We start from the raw sequence: 23,866 nt of genomic DNA, 5'->3' as shown, positions 1-23,866 counted from the left end.
ACTGTATACTTTAGTACAATGCTTCGTAGTAACAATTTTTTCTAGGTTGGCTGCTACCAAATACTGACACGAAATTATCAAACCAAGTAATTTTTCATTTTTAAATATTTACTCTTTTATTTTATCTGCAATCAACATCGAATGTTTGCATTTTCTTTGCTAACACCAGGTGAAAATGATCATTCATTTAAAGCTGGACTACTATCGTTTGATAATAAATACAACATACTAGCGGACCCATCATGGAACGGTGAAGATCCCTCTATAATAGACTTTTTAGAAAAAGATTTGAAAAATGTTAGTGCTATATTGATTTCACATTCTGGAGTTTCATATATTAGTGGATTGATATTGTTAGTCACTAAATATCCAAATTTGATAGCAAACATACCTGTTTATTCCACTTTGCCTGTTAATCAATTGGGAAGAATATCAACAGTTGAATATTATAGATCACAAGGTATCCTAGGTCCAATATTAACAAATTTAATTGAATTAGACGAAATAGATTATTGGTTTGATAAATTCAAAATTATAAAATATCAACAAAACATTACAATTTGTGATGGTAAAGTTTCAATTACTCCATATAACTCTGGACATTCATTAGGTGGAGCATTTTGGTTGATTGTTAAAAAAATAGATCGAATAATTTATGCACCAAGTTGGAATCATTCGAGGGATTCATTTTTAAATAGTGCAAATTTTATAAATTCATCACTGGGTAACATTCAAGTTTCATTATTGCGACCAACTGCATTTATAACATCTGCCAATTTGGGTTCTCCAATGTCTCATAAAAAAAGATGTGAAAAGTTCCTACAGCTAGTTGACGCTACTTTATCCAATGGAGGTTCCGCAATAATTCCTACTTCAGTAACAAGTAGATTCTTGGAAGTTTTTCATTTGGTCGATGAACATTTAAAGGGAGCTCCTATCCCAGTTTATTTCTTATCATACACAGGAACAAGAGTTTTAAGTTATGCTTCCAATTTATTGGATTGGATGTCCCTGAATTTCAATAAGAATTGGAATAATGCTGATGACTCATCATCCAATAACACAAATTTTTTACCTTTCAACCCTAGTAAAGTGGATTTGGTAATGGATCCAAACGAAATTATTCAAATTCCAGGTTCAAAGATTATTTTTTGTTCTGGTGTTGATTTAAGGCATGGAGATTTATCAAGTAAAATATTTTCTTACTTATGTAATGATGAAAAAACTACAGTAATCTTGACAGAAAAACCTTCCAATGATGATAGTGCAGGTCTTAGTAGAACTTTATACAATGATTGGAAAAAACTAACGGAAGAGCGAACTGGGAAAGTTGTTGATGGTACTGCTGTTCCGTTGGAGAAGATCGTAGATCTAAGTGACTGGACGATTGAAGAAGAAGCTACTGGGAATGAACTAATTGAATTTCAAGACAAAATCACTAAAAAGAGAAAAGAAAAATTAATGGCAAAGGTTCGAGATCAAAAGATTCAAAATTTATTAAATGCAGATACAAGACTAGATGTTGAGGATTCATCAGATGATGACGAAATAGAAGAGAATGAAGAAAATGCGGCTAAAAGGGCTGGTGAGATATACGACTCAATACTGAAAACTGAGAAACAACAAGCGTCAACAACAAAAGAAGTCGATGAATTGATACAACACGAGGCATTTATGATGGAAAATATTAAAAACAGTTTTGAAAAACATTTACCAATCGATATCAGAATAACACATAAATTGAAGCCGAGACAAGCAATGTTTCCTTTCTTTCACAAAAGGATACAAATTGATGATTATGGTCAAGTGATAAATGCAAAAGATTTTGAAAAAACTGATGAAGTATCAAATGCCAAAATTATTATGGAAGGTAAGAAAAAATTTGATGAAAAAAGAAGAAACAAACATAGAGATAAGGATCATAATAAACAAAAAGAAATGATAAAAAAGATCACACCTCAAGAGCAAGTGAATCAAAATTTATTGACGAAATATTTGGATACTTTAACGCATCCAGTGAAGCGAGTAAAAATCTCAGAACGATCAAATTCACAAACCCAATTACGAATACGGTGTGGTTTAGCATTTGTTGATTTAGCTGGATTAGTTGATATGAGATCTTTGAGTATCATAATTCAATCAATTAAACCGTACAATCTAATTCTTTTACCAGATGAAATCAATCAAAAACAGTCTGGAAACTTGGAACAAATCGAAACCTTTTTTAATAGTCAACAAATTGAACAAAAAATCGAAAACAATAAGAAACAAATAATAAATGGTTCAAGATATTTATCTTTGGCGAATCTTCGAGATGGTCTTTTAAGTGCCGCTTCTCCTTTTTCAAGTGGTAAAATGAATATTGCTATAGCTGAAGACAATGAAGCAATTAAGATTGGTAATGATTCCGAAACTGATGGTGTTAATGGTAATGACGTTATTGGTGTAAACAATTTTGAAATTACTTTAGATGATCAGTTAGTTTCCACTTTGAAATGGAAACCAATTGGTGAAAATTACAAAGTCGCAAAAGTATTTGGAGAGTTGGAGCTTGTAAATACTCGCGATGAAGAAGATAATCATGGCCAAAATGATGAATCTCCACAATTAAAGAAAAGAAAGAGTGATATCAAGAATTATCTTAATTCAGATACTCAACTAAATTTGAAGCAAACTTCTTCCATTATATCTACCAATTTATCTGAAAATTCATTAGAAGCCAAAATATTAGAAACTTTACAAGATTCAAAATTAGCACAAATTATTTCAAAAAATGTACCTAAATTAGCAATTGGAAATGTTAAATTGCCAGATTTGAAGAAAAAACTACAATCACAAAACTTTTTCGTTGAATTCAAAAGTGATGGTACTTTGGTGGTGAATGATAGTTTAGCGATTAGAAAGATTGCGTATGGTGGCTCTTCTGGAACATCTTCTTCAATAGCTGATGTAGATGATGAAAATGGTGATATTGTGATTGATGGAAATATTGGGCCATTATATTACAAAGTAAAAGATTGCATTAGAGATATGTTGGCTTATGTATAAATTTGTTCTATTACCTTATTAATGAATGATGATGAAACGAATAGGATCAATGTATTTTTGAAATCTCTCTACCCTCCAGGTCGCATTACCGTTTCATTCACTCAAAGTTTGGCTTATTTTTCAGTCGAAAATGTTATTCTAGTCACGTTTCTAAGCATATTTTAAACTATTTAACAGCGTTGTGGCGCAGTGGTTAGCGCGCAGGGCTCATAACCCTGAGGTCCCCGGATCGATACTGGGCAACGCTATTCTTGGTCGTCATACACTTTAATTTTTTTTACATACAACTGATATAGTAAGTCGTCAATATGATTCAATTTGTTTTATTGAATAAGCCGTTGCTTCTGAAAGATGCGATCCGCTAATGTGAATACGTACTCAGAGCGGCGATTAGGCTTGAACATTTTTAAATAGATTTGGCTGCAAAATTGAATACAATTTTTTTGGTTATTCAAGCCGAAAGTTAAGTAATGGTAAAAGAATGTTGTAGATCGTTGCAGAAACCATTCGGCAAACAAAAAAGATTCTTGCAGTCTCATAAAGCTTTCTGGAAGTGTATTGATAAGATTGCATCAAATTGTTTACAAACGTGCAACAAGTAAGTTTAGAATTTTTTCGCAATTCTAATATAAGAGTGATATGAGACTGAACGATCGTTGCATGCATCAAAGATTTTGCATCTGCTAATTAAACACTGTGCCTTCTGACTGCACAATAAGTAGGCGTTTGCTCTTTTAAAAAATTTGTGTCTTACAATTATGCTCGTCTGAAACAAATCGAAACAAAATTAAGCTCTAATGAATTCGATTATGCCTCAAAGAAGTGAAATTATTATTATTAGAAGTTCTTCAAACATCACATGCAAAAATAGAAATTAAAATTAGAAGATGATTCAAATTGAGCCAAAACGTTGATGGTTGCACAAAGTTATCGATGTTTTCGTTTTCATTCTTGGCAACTTTTTTTTGTAAAAATTCAGGAAAATAAAAAAGTTTCTTTTTCCATTTGTTTGAAATACGTTTAAACATTAAAATAATCCTTGAAAATTGTAATACTTAAGAAACTGAAAACATGAATTAAGAATTGAGTTATTATACAGTATTTACTCAAAACTGGAAAAGTGGTCCCAATTTATCGAATTATATGAAAAAACGGCTTTACCTTTATAATCCCGAGGAACATTTCTGAAACATCACAAATCTTACACAAAAGTGTTGTCAAGAAAAACTCCGAAACTATATTTCAAATGGAAAGAGATGAATTACTTAGTTATTAATCATTTAACCGAATTTTGTTGATCAGAATTTATCCGTTTATTTTACAGAACTACTAATATTTGTTCTGCTAGCTAAAAAGATCCGTAGAATGTAACCAAGAAAACTTTAAATTAGAGAAAGATTGAAGTAAACATCTAAATAAGTTACAAGATTTGTAATTCAAACAGCATGATTTCAGGGTCAAATAAATTCTATAAATATCTTGGTATATCTCAAAATTATTTTATCTCTTACTCTTGAAAACCCTTTTAAATTCGTCAATCACTTTAATCAAAAAAATGCAACAAACAATTGATCTTGAAAACAACTCAGTCACATTTGCAAATAATCCTAATATAAATCAACAGAATAAGACATCAACCTCTGACTTGGAACAAGGTACATCAAGTGGATCATCACCAGCATTATCAAGACAAGAAACATATCTAACAACAATAGAATCACAATCTGATACACATGACATTACCTTGATAAATCGAGATTTTAAATCTAAGGATGAAATACCTGTGATGGGAAACAACAAACCATTTCCACCACCTTTACCTAAACAATCCCTTTATAAAGTTTCTTTCGATGGGCAAAATGATCCTACCCACCCGTTTAATTGGAAATTAACAACAAAATTATATATATCGGCAGCTTGTTGTGTTGCTTCAGTTGCAGTTACCTTAGGTTCAGCTATGTTTGCAGCCTCACAACCAGCACTTATGGAAATATTTAATATTGGATGGACTCCTAGTGCTTTAGCCACATCATTGTTTGTATTTGGTTTTGCATCTGGACCTATAATTTGGGGACCAGCATCAGAAATATATGGTAGAAAATTGCCCTTACTAATATCATGTTTTGGATTCGTTTGCTTTTCATTCGCTGTAGCAACGGCAAAAGATATTCAAACAATAATGCTTTGCAGATTCTTTGCAGGTTTTGTTGGAAGTGCACCTTTAGTTGTTGTCCCAGCTATCTTTGCTGATATTTTTGATGCTGAAACACGATCAAAGGCATTGGGAATATTTAGTATGTTGCTTATGGGAGGTCCTCTTGTTGCGCCAGTTCTCGGAGGGTTTACCATTAAAAATAGTGACTTGGGATGGAGATGGAATGGCTATTTTATTGCTATAGTTGGTTCATTTGGATTGGTATTATGTGCATTCATTCCTGAAACTTTAGCTGATGTGATTTTAATCGATAAAGCTGTCAAATTAAGAAACAAAACTGGAATTTGGGGTATATATGCTCCACATGAAAATCTCAAACTATCAATTAAAGAAATTTGTCAAAGTCAAATAACTAGACCAATTGTTATGTTATTTACAGAACCAATTTTATTTTTAATTTCATTATACAATGCTTTTGTTTATGGTATCTTATATTTATTCCTAACAGTTATTCCAATGATTTTTACTGGAACTTATGGATGGTCTCATGGAGTTGGGGAATTGCCTTATTTAGCTATGTTCGTTGGTACTATATTTGGTGGTATTGTTGTTTTTCTTTTTGAATTAAGGTCAAAAAGAATTATGAAGGAAAATAATGGTATTGTTGCACCGGAGGTGAAATTACTTCCAATGATGGTCGGATCTGTTGCATTCACAATAGGTATATTCTGGTTAGGTTGGGCTGGAGGCTTTGGTACAAAAGTTCATTGGATTGTTCCAGTTTTGGGAACGGTCCCAATCGGTGTAGGCTTGATAGCTATTTTTTTACCTTGTTTGATTTATTTGGTTGATTGTTACATTTTTTATTCAGCAAGTGCCATTGCAGCTAATACATTTTTAAGATCTTCATTCGGAGGTATATTTCCTATAGTATCTAAACAATTATTTGAAAATTTGGAAATTAAATGGGCTAGTACTTTAATTGGTTGTATTTCCGCGATTTTGGTTCCCGTTCCATTTTTATTTTATTTTTATGGTAAGGAATTAAGAAGAAGATCCAAATATTGTGCAAGTTTTGAGGAAGTAAGTATTGAAACCAAACAACAACAATTGATATCCGAACAAACAACCTTGAATGCTCTTGAATGATTTGGAAAAAAGTTAATAATATTTAGTGGTATTTTATAGATAAGTAATAGAGATGAAATTGATGATCTTTCTTAATTCTGTACATATATGTAAAACGTTATTTAGATGGGGGTGCTGGTGGTCTTTGCCATCTCTTTCCTGAAGTAGGTGGAGGTTGTGGTTTTGACTCTTGAGTTGGAGGTGGGGGTGGCTTACTATTTTGGGGTGGAGGAGGAACTGGTGAATTAGGTTTCTGAATTGATGAAGGGGCGGGTGAATTTCGTTGAAAATTTGAACTTGAAGGTGGAGGCGGTGGAGCATGTGTATGAGGTAATTGTGAAGGAGGTGGTGGTGGATGTGTTTGAGATACCTGCGGTGGAGGTGGAGGAAAATTGTTCGTCATAGATGGTGGGGGAGGTTTTGAACTCGAAGCAGCTTGCCATGGCGGTGTTGGAACTTCAAGTCTTGGTTTTTTCCAAGGTTGCGAATCACCTGAATTGGAGGAAGACCCAGGTGTGTATGAATCAGTAGCTCCCCTGTTGTCATTAATGTTTTGTCCAATATTTTGCTTACAGTCTCTTGCATAATGCCCTACTTTACCACAAATTTTACAAACAATTTTAGTTATGTCTAATGATCTTTGTTGTTTCTTTTGATATGCTTCTGGATCAAAAGGTTTGGTTTCTCTTAAAGTACCATTTAATACAGCCAACTCTTTTAATTGCTCTCGTTTCAATTCGTTTTGACCAACTGGTGAAAATACTAATTTTTCAATAATTTCGTTACACATTTTGACAGCTTTTGCAATTTTTTGTTGAGAATCTGAAGTAATTAAAACATGTAAGTCATCTTCTACTGATTCTGTTGTATTTCCTGGTTTATCCTCTATTGCACTTGTTGATTTACCTTCTTTAACTGATCCTTTACCACGAATTTGCAATCTTGCTCCACTTTCATCTTGAAGTCTTTTCAATGTCCTACCTCTTGGTCCAATTAAAAATCCAACAAAATTAATCTCTGGATAGTCTTTGACGGGTATATATAGTTTTTCCAAAGTTTTTGCTGGCTTCCTATACTCTGAAGGTGCAATATAGTCCTTGATACTTCCAGCCGCAGTTTCCACTAATCCATGTCTTTCTTTCTCTAATTCCTCTGTAATTCTTTGTTCTCTTGTGTTTATTCTATTACCATGGTTGTCATATTTTGGTGGTGGTGAAGGATCTCTTTTGTATCTTACTTCTCTTGAATCTACTGTTGACGACGGCAATAAATCAATGATCAGTTTATGTTCTTGTTGAGCAGTACGTAGATAATATGAAATTTCTTCTATTCGAAATAAGTGTTGATATGCATCAAGTTGTTCCTGTGTCAAATGTCCTGTAATCACTGTTTCTAATTTAAGATGACCAAATTGTTTTGTTCTTGCAGGTGTCCCCGACCACCGAGTTTCTCTAACGGCTTCTGATCTACCTCGAGACATGATTGTCAGCTCTGGTCAGATAGTATGTAGTTGAAAATAAGATAAAGATGTAAGAGATAATAAAATTAAATTTACTTTGTTTTCACAACCAGCTTTTTTTACAGATCTACTAAAACAAACGCTAGTCTAATGCTTATTAAATCGTAGTATACTTAGTACTTCCCAACCAGCTTTCTTATTGATTATCGTCGTTACTTCCCATCCTTTTTGTCTCATTATTTCAGCTACTTGAACAGGCTTGTTTCTAGCACAGAACAAGATATATGCAACACCTTCATCACTTAAGATGTTTTCCAAATTATTTAAAACTTTCCATGTTATAATCATTCCATCTTCACCTCCTAGAAGAGCCAAATCCAACCATTTATTATCTGTATCATTAGTTGGTAAATTTGGAACTTCGGATGCAGGAACATATGGTGGATTAAAAACTAATACATCAATAGTTTTATTCCTTATGGATGAGGTTAAATCCATTTGAGTTGAATCCACTAGATGAGCTTTCTTTTTACAATTATGTAACAAAGTTGCTTTTGCTGAAACACATGCTGTGGGATTTATATCTGTAGTTATATAGATTGCATCTTGTAGAATATTTTGTATTAGGAAAGTTGTAATGATACCTGAACCTGTTCCAATCTCAGTTATAATTGGTACTTGATTTGTGAATTTCTTCACAAGAAAATCTTTCTCAATTTCAAAACAATCTAATAAATAAAATGAATCTTCTGAAGGTTCATATACTTTATCAAAGTCTAGATCTTTGACAATTGGCGTTGGTAGCATGAATTGTGAGGATCATTTAAAATCTGAAACTTCTGAGATTTAATAAACCAAAAAAAAAATAATATCATATTGATTTTAGTACTTATCGCTTTTGATTTGTTTCATCTTTAATTAGCCAAATTTACAACCACTTCCTCATAATTATCATTCACATAAATCAATCATGCAAATCAAAGTCAAAACATTAACAGGGAGAGATATTTTAGTAGATATTGAACCACAGGATAAGATTATCAGAATTAAAGAAATGATGGAAGAAAAAGAAGGTATTTCACCAGCACAACAAAGATTGATCTTCAATGGCTCACAATTGGATGATGACAAAACTGTTCAAGAATCTGGTATTCAAGCAGGAGCTTCGTTACATTTGGTATTGACATTGAGAGGAGGTAATTGATAAAAGAGGTTGACAGGAAGAAATACATATAATACTCAATCAAGGTGATTACAATGGCTTAATAATTATATATTCAAACTAGATTCATCAATGTAAACGTGTTCATGATTATGTGATTCAATTTTGACTTTCTGCCCATTTTTTAGCATTTGCTAGGAACTTGTTCAATGAAGCAGGTGGCGGTTTATATTTCTCTTCGGTGTCGTCATTGTTTGTCTCTTTAAGATTATCTTGATCTTCGTCTCTTTCGTCGTCCTCCTTTTCATCATTAAAAATATAATCATAGTATTCTTCTTCAATACCGTCTATATTCCTTCTCTTTTTAATTCTCTCAGGTAGTCTTGCATTGATTGAATTTAATGATATCTCATCACCATTCACCTCTTCATAATCCTTAAACGCTTCCAAAATGACTTTTCTACTCTCATTGTCATTTCTACTTTTGAAATAATAATCAGCCTCATTAAAAACCTCTCTCGTGTTAGTTAGTTGTTCTTCACCTATATCAATTTCAAATTCTTCATTTTCTACAGCTAGATATTCCTCCAATTGTGCTGATGATGGAATGGAAGATTCAAATAAAGCCAATGCTATCCAATTATCTGTTGTTGGATTGAGTTTTATTCTATCTCTGTATAACATTCTAATTTCTTCATATTTCATTTCGTCAGTAAAAAAATCCACTGCTAAATTGAACATATCTTCCTGATCAAATGACCGAGCAGTTCGTTCATCATTACCAAGTCCCAAGACCATCTTTAATACCGACTCGCATCTCTCTGTTTCTCCAAGCTCCATTTCAAATTTCAAATATCTTTTCACAATTCTATTACAACGTAGACCAAATATAATAGATAGTTCAAGCCATTTTTGATATATTGATCGAACTCTATCCCATTCCGCCAATTTGCTCTCAAATTTTATATAATATTTTATAACTTTTGGTTTTGGACCATATTTATTCATTAAACCCATAGCTTTACCAAAAGTTTTACGAGCTTTAGTCAAACCTTCTAATGCGTTATTTCTTAATTCAAACTCAAACAAGCCTATCCATATTTTACCCAGTGTGAAGTATTGATGAGTTAGAATTTTTATACAATCATTCCATACTTGCCTCGCTAGTTCTAGTTCTTTATTATCAAACTCTTCCCAAAATGCATATCGTTGCCATAGTAATATGAATTTCTTCCAAGTCTCAGATTTACCAAATTCGATCGAAGGAATATTTGAAACTGCTTTTTTAAAAGTCTGTCGTATTAAAGCTTCTTCATCACTCTGTATAATTATTGAAATTAATGACCACCAGGATTCAAAATTGCATGGATCTTCTTCTATGTCTTTTTCATATTTGGCTTTTCTTTTGAAAATTATTCCAGATTCAATTGAATCTTTATCACCTAAAATTGCCTCAACTTCATTTATTGAATTATAAATTGCGTTTTTAATTTTAGCAGAAAATTTAAATCTATCATTACTTACTAAAATTGTCCTAATTTGTTTAACTCTATCATATTCCATACATTTTGATTCCCACCTTAGCCATTTGGCTATTATTTGTGAAAAAAGTTCTTCATTTTCTATTCCATTTGAATTCAACTTTTCCAAGAATGAATCTACTGCAGATTCAAAAATTGCTCTTATAACTAATTTATCACTTTCGTTATTAGTCAATTCATAATCAATCCATTTTAACCAAATTTCACCATCATTATGCGAACTAACATATCTTTTATAAATATTTCGCACATTATCAATTTCTTCATATCTAGATTCAAAATGTATATATGCATCCCAACAACTTTCATCGGGATTCCATTCAATCCATCTTTCAAAAAGTTCTCGAACTTTTGTATAATTTTTCAACATTTCTTCTGTTTGGATATAAAAAAACCATAATTTATTAACTTTTGGTAATTTAGTTATTGCTCTTTCTAATAAATTTCTGGCATGATTGATATTCTTATTAATTAATTCAAATTGAATATATTGTATCCAAAATGGTATATGCTGTATATCAACATCTAACGCTCTTTCCATGATTGATCTAGCTCTCGCAAAATCATGATTGTGCTCTAATTCCCATCTAGCGTACCGTAGCCATTGGCCATAGTTTAATTTATTCTTGTTTATTTGTTGTTCATATTCTTTTCTTTTCGTTTGTTGATTGAAATATAGTTCTTCAAGATCTTGGATTGTTTGTTTAGGTCTAGATACTTTTGTGCTTGTATCTTGGACTATTAATTGATTTTTGACGTCCATTTTAGGGTTTGGTTATTGTTATATTGGCATTTGAATTTGTGAATATGTAATGATATTGAGCTTTCTGTATGAGGTTGCAAAAGTAACTTCAAATATGGTATTTTTTTTCTACACAAATTTGGTGCATCTTGATTTTGCAACAAGACTTTGGAGATAACGAGACAGAACAAGATCATGGTGAGAAGGAAACAAAGATAGTGTTGTTCAATTGCTTACTACTGCGAAAGTGCTTTCAAGATGTCCATCGTATAATAAAGAAGTAGAATTTGGTCTCAGTTTGAAACTTTTATGGACAGTTAAGAAAAGATGTAAGATCTGGTCTCAGCTTGAAAGATTATAGAGTTAGATGAGGCTCCAAATAGTGGGAAGACGAATTTAGCTGATCGGATCATTTGTCAAAATACTGCAACTTATCTCGGTCATTCCTCTTAAAGCAAACCTTTTGGATTATTAAAGATTTAATGAAAATTAAAAGTCTCCTGTAACTCTCAAGGAACAACTATAATCATAATATACATTCGATTCATCTAATTTAATTTTTCTTTATTAAATCCAAATTTTCATAAATTTGAACTCCATTATATAATTCTCTCGGATTTATTCCTTTATCATTAGCTACATTTTCACTCAATTGTTTATTTAATATCCTTACTTGTTCTCTTTCTTTTAATCCATGTAAACATTCATTATAATCTTCAAATTTAGGTAAACATTGTTTTTTTGATGTGGTATCTGATGATGTTGTACAATCTACTAATTTTTGAAATTCAAAAAAGCATCTTCTTGTCCCTCCAAATCTTGAATATGGTTGCATTTGTATATGTTTGAAATTAGTTATCTATACGGAAGGAGTTTTGAATAAGTAATTGTCGTTTGGTCTAGGAAATTGAGTTGATTTTGCTTAATATTTTGATTTCTCTAATTGGCTCGTAATTATTAGAGTTGGTAAATATTTTTTCAAAATTGATTTGAGAATTACTTTGAGAAACGACACAGCTTTCGTCATGCGGCTTTTGTCACTTATACCGGTTAAGTTTTGACTTATTACCTATCGGGTAAAACTTTAAAGACCTCAGAGATTAAATATTTTCTATTATAAAACTTTTATAATTACCATTATAAACTACTAAATAAACCCATGCCGTTGAGGATGCTAAAATTAATATATATAAAATGTATAATACCTGTTGAAATGAATTGGAATTGAATAAACTTTTCAAAAATTTTGATTAATTGATCGTTAAAACGTAATATCTAATGAGATGTGTCTTATAATTCTTGTAAATTTAAATCATTGATTAAGTTGAATAAAGTTGAATTGGAATCAACAAAATCATTATTTACTAAATTACATAAAACAAATTCTTTTTCAAATTGATTCATTAAATTTGTAAAATTTGAAAGTTTTGAAATATCTTTTATATCTATTTTATTTGATGAAATAACTTTATCCCATTCTGAAAATAATCTATAAACTTCATCTTTCCATGCTAAAAATGATGTTTTTTCAACAATTGTTGGTTGTAAGATTTCTTCACCTGGAAAAACACCCCAAGTAACTGCATTAATATCATCATCTTTACAATTTGAACTTAAATTACCATCAACATCAACTGCATAATATGTAATAATTGATGATGAACTTTCTCCTTGATTTGAATTAAAATCATCTATTTTATATAATAATTTTGAAATTATATCTTTATGACAAAAAAATTCTAAATATTGTTTTTGATAAACATAACCATTTTTAGGACCCCATCCATAAATTTTTTCTGATGATTTAATTGAATTTAAAGCTGGTTGTGAATTCATAGTTATTAAACCATGTTTATTTAATTTTATAAGATCTTCAATAATTAATTTTGTATCTTCACCAACAGCTCCATCTGACCAAGGTAAAGATTTTAAATCACCTTTTAAATAGGAAATAACTAAATCACTTAATTCTTTTAAATTTTGTGGAATACCCCATAGTTCAAATGCTCTTTTGGGAGATTGTCTTAATAATTCAGAAGCACAAAGATCAATATCACCAAAAGCAGGAGATCTAGAATCACCCCATCTACCATTTGGAAATTCATCCCAAGTTGCAGTTCTTGAAATATATGAATATTTTCTATTTTGCCAAAAAATTGGTCTAATACTTTCTTTTGATCTTTCTGGATGTAATGATTTTCTCCAAGGTAATTCAGTAGCTCCTACTACTTCATGAGATTTAATAGCTTCTATTAAATTCAAATTTTCTAATATCATTACAGTTGCTTTTTCTAAATTCATTGTATAAAAATGTAAATGATTTATATGACCTGATTTAATTAATTTTAAACACATCTCACTTACTAATTCTGTACCTTTTTCTCTTACTAAAAAATCATCATCTTTTATAGGATTTAATGCATCTAAGAAATGTTGAGGAATTTTAATTTCTGACCAATTTGCTCTTCTTATAAATGCAGCATATGTTGATATTGGCATAATTCCTGGTATGATTGGAATAATAACCCCAATTTTTCTTAATTTTTCACACCATGAAATAAAATTATCAACATCATAAAACATTTGAGTAATTATAAAATCTGCTCCAATATCACATTTTTCTTTTAAATATTGTAATGTCTTTTGCTCATCATCTTCTTCTGGATGACCTTCAGGATATGCTGCAACTCCAATATTAAAATGATTTCCATATTTTGATCTAATATATTTAATTAAATCTTTTGCATATTTAAAATCACCAGTTGATTCACTTCCATCTAATGGTGGATCACCTCTTAATGCTAAAATATTTTGACAACCAGATTTATAAGCTTTTCTTAATGCTTCATCTATTAATTCAACTTTCATATTTGTACATGTTAAATGCATACAAGTTTCTAAACCTAAAGTTGATTGAGCTGTATAAACCATTTCATTAGTTAAAGATGATGATCTACCACCTGCATTCCATGTAATATCAATGAAAATAGGATTCAAATCATACATTCTATCCATTCTGTCATAAAGATTTTGAACACCTTGTGAGGTTTTAGGTACAAAAAATTCAAACGAAAATGTTGCAGGTGGCGGATTAGTGATGTTATGTGCTTGATTTAGTTTTTCTGAGATCTTCATATTGTTGGATGGTGTGTGAAGTTCCAGGTTGTGTTTGGAATATGAAAAAAATTATCAAAAGTTCTTAAATCGGTATGATTAAATTGTTGGGGAATTTTTCAGACTGAATAATTGAATCAAATATTTAATTTTTTTTTCTTTGTTTAAACTTTTAGCTTTTGATTGAATGTGAAATTTAGATCCGCTTAGATATGTAGTTAAGATAGATCACCAAAGTAGAAACGTCTTCGAAATTCAAAACAGGTTTAGGAACTATTCAGTAATAAGTCAAAACTCAGATTTTTATTAAATTTTCACAGTCACAAGTACTTAGTCATAAGTCGTTTCTAATTTACAGAATGTCCGTATTGAAAAACCGACAGACCTAAATTAAGTATGTCTTAAAGTGATTTCAATTTTAAAACAACGTGCATAGTCTTCTAAGAGTCACGTGTCGGCTAACACAAGATCCGTTAATATTCCGTTACAGGAATCTGTTTCAGATTTTATCAACCAATATTCACATACAGAGTTTCAAATCAATCTAAACATTTGTGAATTCGAGTTTTAAACAAGAAATGTCATTCCACATCTTCAAATGATTTATATTAGCTATATAAGCTTCAACACTTAAATACTTTCAACAAACATTTAATTCATCAATTATTTTCAACAATTTTATCCAATTTTTGAACAAATTCTTTAAATTCATTTAATTGACAAGTTTTACTAATTAAATTTCTTAAATTTGAATCAGTTAAATTTGATAAATCTTTTAATTCACTCAAGATTTTTGATTTAATTTGTTCATCCAAATTCATTTCTTTTAAATCTTTATCATTTTGTTCAATTGATGAAGTTTCAGTTGTTGTGGGACTTTTAATTGATTCTTTATAATCTTTGGTATAATCATTTGGTTGAAATATAACGTTTTGATGACTATTTTGATTTTGATTTGAATGTATTGGAATTGGAATTTTCATTGGATTTCTGGGAACATTTGGATAATTGATTTGTGAGTTCATTAATGGTTGCAGATGATGCATTGGGAATTGAGAATACACTGTGTTAGCGTTTTGGACTAGATTTTGAGAACTAGATAAAATCGTTTGTGGCAATTGTTGACTTCTATTTTCCTGAGTAAATTGTTGCTGAAGTTGACTTTGTTGCATTTCCTGTTGTTGATTAATTTGTAATTGAGAATTAGAATGTTGGATTTGACTTTGCTGTCTTTGCAGGTCTTCTTGATTCTGATGTTGTTTCTGAAATTGTATTTTGTTGGAACGGTGGAGTAAAATGATTCATATATTGAGGTATAAACTGATAAAGGATTTGTGGTTGTAAAATTGGTTGAGATACATTTTGTTGTTGTAAAATTGGTTGTGATACATTTGGTTGTTGTAAATTTGGAATTTTAGTAGGTTGTTCTAACAATTGAGATTTACCATTGGAAAGTGACCATGATCGTTTTGTTGCAACACTATCTAAATCAATTTGAGATGTTGAATTTTTGTTATTTCTGATTTGCAGTTGAGTAGATTTTTGATCAGTCATGTTTGTAACAATTGATAATTCTGAACAAGTTTCATCGTTGGATTTATACCCATTTTCATTAAACTTACAAGATTTTAAATATAATAAACAATTTCTAAATTCATTATCATCAATTAAACTAATTTGAAATCTTGATAACAAATTTCCATTCTGTTTGTTTTTTTGTTTTATTCCAATACATGGTGATTTAGCTAAAAGCGAAGTAACTACTTTTTCAGTATTGTTGTTGAATAATATAATTTCTTTTAAATTTGAACCTTTATATTGAATTACAACTTGAATTTCATCATTTTCCTTTTTATCGTTGAAAGTAATTGATAAATTTGATCGTTGAGGATAATGATACCAATTTTCGGATTCAAACTTGGAAAATTTTGTTATTGTAAAGTTTTGGATTGATGAAGCCATTTTTGAGCTGTAGTTGATGGGATTATTAAAGTGTTGCAAATGTCAATTTTTTTACAACACTTTTTTTTTTCCATAATTTTCATCTCTGAGTATTCTTAACGACGAAATAAAATTCGAGTTTGTTGTATTTCCATTCTCAAATATAGATACAGGTGCAATGAATGGATTATGGATAAACTGATCATATATGGTAGGTTTAATCAAATCGTCTACATTCTAAGCTATATTGTTTTCCTCTATGTATCATCCATAAGATGAGCTAAACACTATAAAAAACTCGGGATTATGCAAGTGTGCTCTTATGGCTTAACACAGCATTCAATTCTTATTTTGGCTCATATCACTTGGTACCTGATGTGATTCAGAGATTGTTTCAGTACTCGATCGAATGCTGTAAAACGTTTTAGAATCTAAGCCTCACTGATTTTGTGTACAAAAATTTGTTCCATATTTATACGATTTTGAATTATGGGGTAAATAGGTGTTAGTAAAAGAATGACTTGAAATCCATCTACAGAAGAACAAAAGGAATTCATAAACTCTTGAAAGCTTCTTCTTTCAAATGTCAGCAGATGCTTTAGTTGCTACTAAACTCAATCATTGTAATGTTTTTTAGTCAAATTCAAAATTTAGAGTTTTTTAACAAAAGCAAAGTCTTGTAGTATCAGATAATGTGTTTAAGGCTATTGATAATGAATTTGAAAATTATGAAGAAAGATTTAGAATAGTTTAGTATCATCCACAGAAATTAAGGTCCGAGCCATGATCCTGATATAGAAAATAAATTTGAAACAAGATTAATGTTTCAGAAAAATAATTTTTTTATTTTTCAAATAACAATCTGATTTTCACAAATATGTCTAAATTTAATTTCTTCAACTCGGTACGAAAGGAACAACGTTTTACCGATGTTCTTCTGCTCATACCCCTTGTTGATGAAACCAGAATTTCATTTGACCCATGATTTACAAAAAAATAATGATATTTTTCTTGGATATTGAGATTACTAATAAGTTTAGTAATTGAAATAAAAGCAATTAAATATGAAACATGTTTCAATTACAGTATAGCTTAGCCTACACTTGAATTAGGAGCAAAAGAAAAGATGCAAATAATATTGTAAGCTTTTATCCAATTACAATCCTTAATTATTAACTAAATTTCAAAAGTCAAGAAAACTGGTTTGTATTCTCTTTAATTTTGTTTAGATCATAAAATTACTGAAAAATGAATGACAAGGTACAATTAAAAGACTTCGCCAAGTTCATTATAACCCTTTAGTTCTAAAAGCACTTAATTAACCACAAACTTTATCTTGGTAAATTTATTGTATTACCCACTTCATTGATATATGTATAGTTTACACATGCTTATTTTTGTGTTCCAATTTTGAAAATTAATATCATTTCGTAACTAAGTTGATAAATTAAGAAAATTTTCATTATGATTTAAAGTTGAAAGTATGACGTTGATTCAATTCATTTCTCAAAGGTTAATTTACATGTATATATATATAATAAGTCTTCTCTTGAAATACTCTCAGTTTGTTTTTCTTTTTCTATATTTAAACTCAAAGATCATACATTTGTCAAGATCTTACATACTACTAGTTGATATACCAGAAGATTTCGTCGTTAGTTTAACAATTATCTGCAGATCTCAATTAAACAATCATTATACAATATTCAATTCGTATTTAATAATTGAATTGAAGTAATTAGTTGAAAATCGTATAAATATTTCAAGAGAACAAAGCAAAAAAAAGATCGGTTTATAAATAGAAACATTTTTCTTAAATAAAAGTTTCCGAAAGCAAATAACCTTAGATCCAAGCCTTGCACATACATACACCATCTCCACTTGTTTCTACAACTCACTCATCAAATAACTCCTACAACCAACCTTCACTAAAATCATCAAAATTTCCATAAATCACGCAAGGTCATTGAATCAATATGAAATTTACAAATATATCCATTGGACTAATTTCTTTGATCCTGATTGTAACAGCAGAAGGAGATAAAAATCAAGGTTTAAAATTGAAATTTAATGTTAGAAGAGGTTCATCAAAAGATGATTTATCACCAATTGATAATGATGCACCAAGATTTGTTAAAAGAGATGGATCATTTGAATTAGAATTAAGTAATGAACAAACATTTTATATGGCTGATCTTGAGATCGGATCGAATGGAGATAAGAATCAAGTATTGGTTGATACAGGATCTTCAGATTTATGGGTAATGTCTCATGATTTAAATTGTGTTGCAAATACAAATAGAAAAAGAGAAGCTGATCCAAAAAATGTATTTAATTTTGGTACTGGAGTTAAACTTCCTTCAAAAGCAATAAATCCAACAAAATCTAAAAAAGTTAAAAGAGATGATAATTCAATATATTCAACAATTTATATAACTGAAGGACCAGATTCATCAGATTTACCAGGTGGTGGAAGTGGAGGAAATTCATTTGGTTCAACTACAAGAGGATCAGGTGGTGGTTCAAATACTTGTACATCATATGGTTCTTTTAATACAGAAAATTCAGATACTTTTGTTAAAAATAATACTAATTCATTTGAAATTAATTATGCTGATGGTACTCATGCTATAGGTATTTGGGGACATGATAATGTTAAAATGGGAAATGTTACTGTTACTGATTTAAGTTTTGCTGTAGCTAATGAAACGTCAAGTGATATAGGAGTATTAGGTATTGGATTACCTGGTTTAGAAGTTACAACTCAATATGGTTATATGTATGAAAATTTACCAATTAAACTAAAATCAGATGGTATTATAAAAAGAGAAATTTTTTCATTATATTTAGATGAAGCTAATGCTAAAACTGGTAATGTTTTATTTGGAGCTATTGATCATGCAAAATATGAAGGTTCATTATATACTTTACCAATGTTAAAAACTTATCAACAAATTGATATTCCTGTTAGATTTGAAGTTGAAATTAATTCAATGCGATTAAATAATAATAGAGGTGATACAGTAACTGTATCAAGTTCAAGTACTGGAGTAGTATTAGATTCAGGTTCAACTTTATCATATTTAAGATCAGATCAAATTCAATCTGTTGCTCAAGCATTAAATGGTAGATATTATAGTTCAGCTGGTGCATATTTAGTTGATTGTCAATATTTAAATTCTCAATCAACTTTAGATATAGCGTTTGGTAATAAAACTATTAGAGTTCCAGTTTCAGATTTAGTTGTTCAAGCATCAAGAAATCAATGCTTTTTAGGATTATTTGAACAATCAACATCATCGAATTATCTTTTATTTGGTGATAATATTTTAAGAAGTGCTTATATTGTTTATGATTTAGAAGAATATGAAGTTCATATTGCTCAAGTTTATTATACTGATGATGAAGATATAGAAGTTATAACTGATGATGTTACATTAGGTGGAGGACAAAATTCAACAAGAGTTGGTGGTGGTTCTTCATCATCAAGTGGTTCTTCTTCTTCATCATCTGGTGGTAGAACTAATAGTGGATCATCATTAAAAGCTTCATTGGTCATTGTTTTCGCTGCATTAATGTTTTCAATAAATCTCATTTTATAGACTATTATTTAATAACTTATTTGTGTATTTTCATTAAAACGTTATCATTTATTTCATTTTATAAATCTTATAAAACCTGCGTAAAGGTGTTGATTGAATTATTCGAACTTCTGTATGGCGAATTTCAATTTTCTAAATTTGAAAACATTCCCTTAGCTGTCCTAATTGTAATGGTATAACCAGCAGCCTATTCCTAAGTCAACATTTCACCTCTCTCGCTTTTAATTAGATTTGTTGCATTATTAAAACATCAATCTAATTAATTCTAGTATAGCACCACCACATATTAAAAATAATAATACAAATAACCAAGTTTTACTAACAGGATATTCTACTTTTGATTTTGGATCTTGTTTCTTATGACCCCATTGTTTAGTATTTTTTTTTTCAAATTTTGCATTAGCTGCTTTTTGTTTTGGTGTTTGTAAAGCCTGGGGTATGGTTAGTAAAATTGATTCAATGGATTGAGATTCCTGAAGATTTTGAAACATACCATTATTGAGTTAATTGAATATATTTAACTGTTACTGTACGGAGTTATTTAAGTAGAGTGAAGTGTGATTGTTTTTTATTGTTTAAGTTTAAATGGAGATAAGTATTAATCAATAATTTTTCATTCTGATTTTGAGACCACGTCAGATTCATTTTTTTTTTTTAACTTTGTGTTATTAAAATTATGATCAAGAAGTTGACGCGATTTTCGAGAGCTTGAAGTTTTGGTTTACAAGGTTGATGGTAAGATCTGGAACTAAAAATTCTTAAAGCTTAAGAGAATAACATGAACACACAACTGAGCTGGTTTTTGGTTTAGTGGTTGTGAAATATTGTCTTTTGAGATCATTTTATTTTAAATTTGCCTTACCATCAAGGATTATCTCGAATCACTTGATATTCCATTGTGAAATTTCCAAATTCATATGGCAATTACTTGGTCCAAGAAATAAGAGTCTACAATCTCGAGTCCTAATCTGTAATCAACTATTATCGCCTTCAGAAATGAGGGAAATTAACATGTACCTACGAGCAATTTTAAGATTAAATGGGTTCCGACGAACTCAGCCGGAAAGGCTAGACCTTTCCGAACATGTATTAAAAAAATGGGTACAAATATTTTTAAATTATGCTTAAGAGTATAAACTTTTAATCAATCAGGNGCAGGGGTTTTTCAGATGGTGAATGCTAGAAATATAAGAAATGGTATATAGTATATAGTTCTTTCCTCTTTAAATTAAGTTTATTTCTTTACTGTTTAGCAAGCTAGACTACTGATTTAATAAACAATTAGTTTTGAAAAGAAAAAAAAAAATTTGCAGCAATTTTCATGCCAACTATTTGCGAATAGTTATACAAAATATATTATGAGTGAACTTTATTAAGTAAACAAATCTACTTAGGCAACTTGAATCATATAATCCAATACATGAAAGGCATATACGCAACACCTTAAGTTTCAATGGAATTAAAAAAAAAATGAAAATTACATATTCCCATCAATAGCGTCGCCCGGTATCGATCCGGGGACCTCAGGGTTATGAGCCCTGCGCGCTAACCACTGCGCCACGACGCTAATTTATAAATTTTTAAAGTGCTAGTTTTAAAACATCGTATTATACACCGACTTAATTTTTTCTTTAATTTTGACTCAAAGTTGATATTCAAAACGAAGATGACTAATAATTTTCCAACATGAATCATTACAACTTTAGTTAAAGCAAGGACTAATGACCGACTCTGAATCAATATATATACCAATACCTCATTTCCCACCTTTCAAATTAAGGTCTTCTATGATCGATAAAGATCCAGTGATTTGGGCTCATTTATTACAAGCATATAATCAATTGATGCAATTTTTACTTGATTCAAATTCACCAAAATTAAATGTTAAATCACAACAACAATTACAATTATTTTTAAAAATATATTTACAAGAAACAAGTGAAGAAAATGATAAGGTATTTTCTTTAGGTGCTATAAATCCAGATATTACTAAAAACACAGAAATTTTAAGATCATTAGTATTTCAAGTAATTAAAAATTATAGTTTTGTTAAATTAAATATAACAGGAGAAATGATTTGGAATTTTATTAAAATATATTGTTTTAAAAATATTCAAACTATTAGAGGTTTAATTGATGGAAATTATAAATCAAAATTTAATGATAATAAAAAATCAGGTCAAATTTCTTCAATTTCTATATTACAAAAATATTTAGAACAATTAATTATAAATGGTAAATTTAGTGATTATGATTTAACTTGTTTAACAATTTTATTAGGACAACATACAACTAAGACTACAACTTTTTCAATGGGATCAAATAAAAGTGTAAGTAAAAGTTCAAATAATAGTTTATCATTTGCTGAAAATTTTGTTTCTAGTGAATGGATTGAATTGTTGGAGAATTTGTATGCTGGTGGGAGAAGTGTTAATGCAAATGCCATAAAGAATGTGATGGTGTTGTCATTGTTATCTTTGTCTACTTCAAAATTAGCAAAATTAGCTCACGATTTAGGTGTTTCTTCTGTTGATACTTTGACTGTAGCTCCATTGTTTAGCTCAATTATCATATCAGAATCTTTTAAAGAACTAATTCCAAAACTAGAGGAAAAATTACAATTTTTAAGACTCATTGGAGGTGCAATAATTGACGAAGAGGACGAATTTGAGCAAAATATAGAAGGTATATCAATGCTTGTTGATTTGTTTCCTGACATGACAGAAAGAAAGGCAAAAATAATATTAAAACAACACAATGGGGATGTTGAACACGTTACAAACTTGCTCCTTGAAAACCCTGATTTAATAAACTCCGTAACTGAAACTCCAAAACAAGTCGAACCAAAGCCTAACATTAAAGTTGCAGCACCTACACCAAAAAGGTCAATATATGATGACGATGATATATCAAAAGGTGATTTTTCCAAATCGAAAGTAACATTTGGTAAAAAGCAAAGAGAATCATTAGGATCAACAGATGAAGATTTGAAAAAGAAAACTTTAAATGCAGCATTAAGACTAATGTATGAAAGTGATGAAGATGAACCTGATGATACTTATGAAGATCAAGAAAAAACAACTGGTCTGGCTTTAGAAGAAGATAGTAAAAACAGACATAGTAATAAGATGGCAGTATTAACTGATGATAAGAAACCAGCTTTTGTTGACGTTGATCCAAAAGAAAGGTATCTTTTTTCAATATTTAAAAAGGATGGAGCTGAAGCGTTTAGTAAATTTAAAAGAAAATCATCAGATAGATCAAAATTGAGAAAAGAAACAGATTGGTCAGATGAACAAATTGAAGGTTGGTCAAGAATGTTATTAAAATCTCCTCGAAGGTTCAAAATTCTAGAAGAAGATTATTTATATGGTGGTGGTAATCCTAATAAGAGAATTCAGAATAAAAACTCCGCTAAAAACATAGATGAAATTGAAACCAAATCATCTTCACCTGTAATCAAACAACAAAATACTCCACCCACAAAAGATCAATTAAAGCATAAACAAGCAAGAAATGAAAAGAATAAAGCAAGTAAAGCTAATCATAATAGAAAATCTAAGCATGATAAGAAATCAAATCTGGCTTTAGTTGGAATGCAATCATCATCTTGAATTTTGTGACTGAATTGTGATAATCTCCGATTTATAGCATGGTAATATATCTAATGAATCAAAGGATTTTACATTTACTCCTCTTTTGTCATAATTGTATGTCAACAACCTTAGTATTAAAATAGGGGTAAAGATTGATGCATTCATTTAACCATTATTGTTGGTAAAGCAACAAAAACACGACGAGGAACATGTTCTTACTCTAATTTAATTCGTTCAATTATACCTTGATGCAAAATTTATGCAGTTTTCCCAAAATGTATTTGTTTGTAATTAAAAAAATGTAAAAAATGTCAACATAACCAGTGGGTTATTTCAATTCTCCTTTCATTCAAAGTTAAAACATTATGAGAATAAAGA

The 23,866-nt window shown here is 30.1% G+C and overlaps 12 protein-coding genes across 12 annotated transcripts; 5 read left to right on the top strand and 7 right to left on the bottom strand. All coding sequences in view use genetic code 12, as the record gives it.

Moving 5' to 3' along the window:
* Positions 1–141: 141 nt before the first annotated feature.
* On the top strand, positions 142–3,048 carry KGF55_000503 (cleavage polyadenylation factor subunit; the record flags this gene model as incomplete). The annotated part of the gene is made up of 1 exon (XM_051760028.1): positions 142–3,048. One exon carries the CDS (start codon positions 142–144, stop codon positions 3,046–3,048), a length of 2,907 nt encoding a protein of 968 aa, XP_051616448.1.
* A 1,555-nt stretch (positions 3,049–4,603) lies between these two features.
* On the top strand, positions 4,604–6,352 carry KGF55_000502 (MFS transporter; the record flags this gene model as incomplete). Its single annotated transcript, XM_051760017.1, has 1 exon — positions 4,604–6,352. One exon carries the CDS (start codon positions 4,604–4,606, stop codon positions 6,350–6,352), a length of 1,749 nt encoding a protein of 582 aa, XP_051616447.1.
* A 97-nt stretch (positions 6,353–6,449) lies between these two features.
* Positions 6,450–7,811, bottom strand: KGF55_000501 (mRNA splicing protein; the record flags this gene model as incomplete). The annotated part of the gene is made up of 1 exon (XM_051760006.1): positions 6,450–7,811. The coding sequence occupies one exon, from the start codon at positions 7,809–7,811 to the stop codon at positions 6,450–6,452; it is 1,362 nt and encodes a 453-aa protein (XP_051616446.1).
* Positions 7,812–7,937: 126 nt separating this feature from the next.
* KGF55_000500 (S-adenosylmethionine-dependent methyltransferase) lies at positions 7,938–8,597 on the bottom strand (the record flags this gene model as incomplete). Its single annotated transcript, XM_051759995.1, has 1 exon — positions 7,938–8,597. One exon carries the CDS (start codon positions 8,595–8,597, stop codon positions 7,938–7,940), a length of 660 nt encoding a protein of 219 aa, XP_051616445.1.
* A 163-nt stretch (positions 8,598–8,760) lies between these two features.
* On the top strand, positions 8,761–8,994 carry RUB1 (NEDD8 family protein; the record flags this gene model as incomplete). Its single annotated transcript, XM_051759984.1, has 1 exon — positions 8,761–8,994. The coding sequence occupies one exon, from the start codon at positions 8,761–8,763 to the stop codon at positions 8,992–8,994; it is 234 nt and encodes a 77-aa protein (XP_051616444.1).
* A 117-nt stretch (positions 8,995–9,111) lies between these two features.
* KGF55_000498 (uncharacterized protein) lies at positions 9,112–11,256 on the bottom strand (the record flags this gene model as incomplete). Its single annotated transcript, XM_051759973.1, has 1 exon — positions 9,112–11,256. The coding sequence occupies one exon, from the start codon at positions 11,254–11,256 to the stop codon at positions 9,112–9,114; it is 2,145 nt and encodes a 714-aa protein (XP_051616443.1).
* Positions 11,257–11,788: 532 nt separating this feature from the next.
* On the bottom strand, positions 11,789–12,070 carry KGF55_000497 (uncharacterized protein; the record flags this gene model as incomplete). Its single annotated transcript, XM_051759962.1, has 1 exon — positions 11,789–12,070. One exon carries the CDS (start codon positions 12,068–12,070, stop codon positions 11,789–11,791), a length of 282 nt encoding a protein of 93 aa, XP_051616442.1.
* Positions 12,071–12,525: 455 nt separating this feature from the next.
* Positions 12,526–14,370, bottom strand: MET13 (methylenetetrahydrofolate reductase (NAD(P)H); the record flags this gene model as incomplete). The annotated part of the gene is made up of 1 exon (XM_051759949.1): positions 12,526–14,370. The coding sequence occupies one exon, from the start codon at positions 14,368–14,370 to the stop codon at positions 12,526–12,528; it is 1,845 nt and encodes a 614-aa protein (XP_051616441.1).
* Positions 14,371–15,008: 638 nt separating this feature from the next.
* On the bottom strand, positions 15,009–15,521 carry KGF55_000495 (uncharacterized protein; the record flags this gene model as incomplete). The annotated part of the gene is made up of 1 exon (XM_051759938.1): positions 15,009–15,521. One exon carries the CDS (start codon positions 15,519–15,521, stop codon positions 15,009–15,011), a length of 513 nt encoding a protein of 170 aa, XP_051616440.1.
* A 31-nt stretch (positions 15,522–15,552) lies between these two features.
* On the bottom strand, positions 15,553–16,311 carry KGF55_000494 (uncharacterized protein; the record flags this gene model as incomplete). Its single annotated transcript, XM_051759927.1, has 1 exon — positions 15,553–16,311. The coding sequence occupies one exon, from the start codon at positions 16,309–16,311 to the stop codon at positions 15,553–15,555; it is 759 nt and encodes a 252-aa protein (XP_051616439.1).
* A 1,955-nt stretch (positions 16,312–18,266) lies between these two features.
* On the top strand, positions 18,267–19,892 carry SAP9 (aspartyl protease; the record flags this gene model as incomplete). Its single annotated transcript, XM_051759916.1, has 1 exon — positions 18,267–19,892. One exon carries the CDS (start codon positions 18,267–18,269, stop codon positions 19,890–19,892), a length of 1,626 nt encoding a protein of 541 aa, XP_051616438.1.
* A 1,721-nt stretch (positions 19,893–21,613) lies between these two features.
* On the top strand, positions 21,614–23,506 carry KGF55_000492 (uncharacterized protein; the record flags this gene model as incomplete). Its single annotated transcript, XM_051759905.1, has 1 exon — positions 21,614–23,506. One exon carries the CDS (start codon positions 21,614–21,616, stop codon positions 23,504–23,506), a length of 1,893 nt encoding a protein of 630 aa, XP_051616437.1.
* Between the last annotated feature and the right edge of the window lie 360 nt (positions 23,507–23,866).

The sequence above is a fragment of the Candida pseudojiufengensis genome (genome assembly GCF_024610245.1).
Source record: "Candida pseudojiufengensis strain CBS 10847 chromosome Unknown scaffold3, whole genome shotgun sequence".
In the NCBI taxonomy this organism is placed as follows: Eukaryota; Fungi; Ascomycota; class Pichiomycetes; order Serinales; family Debaryomycetaceae; genus Lodderomyces; species Lodderomyces pseudojiufengensis.
This window is presented reverse-complemented; position numbering and strand designations above follow the sequence as displayed.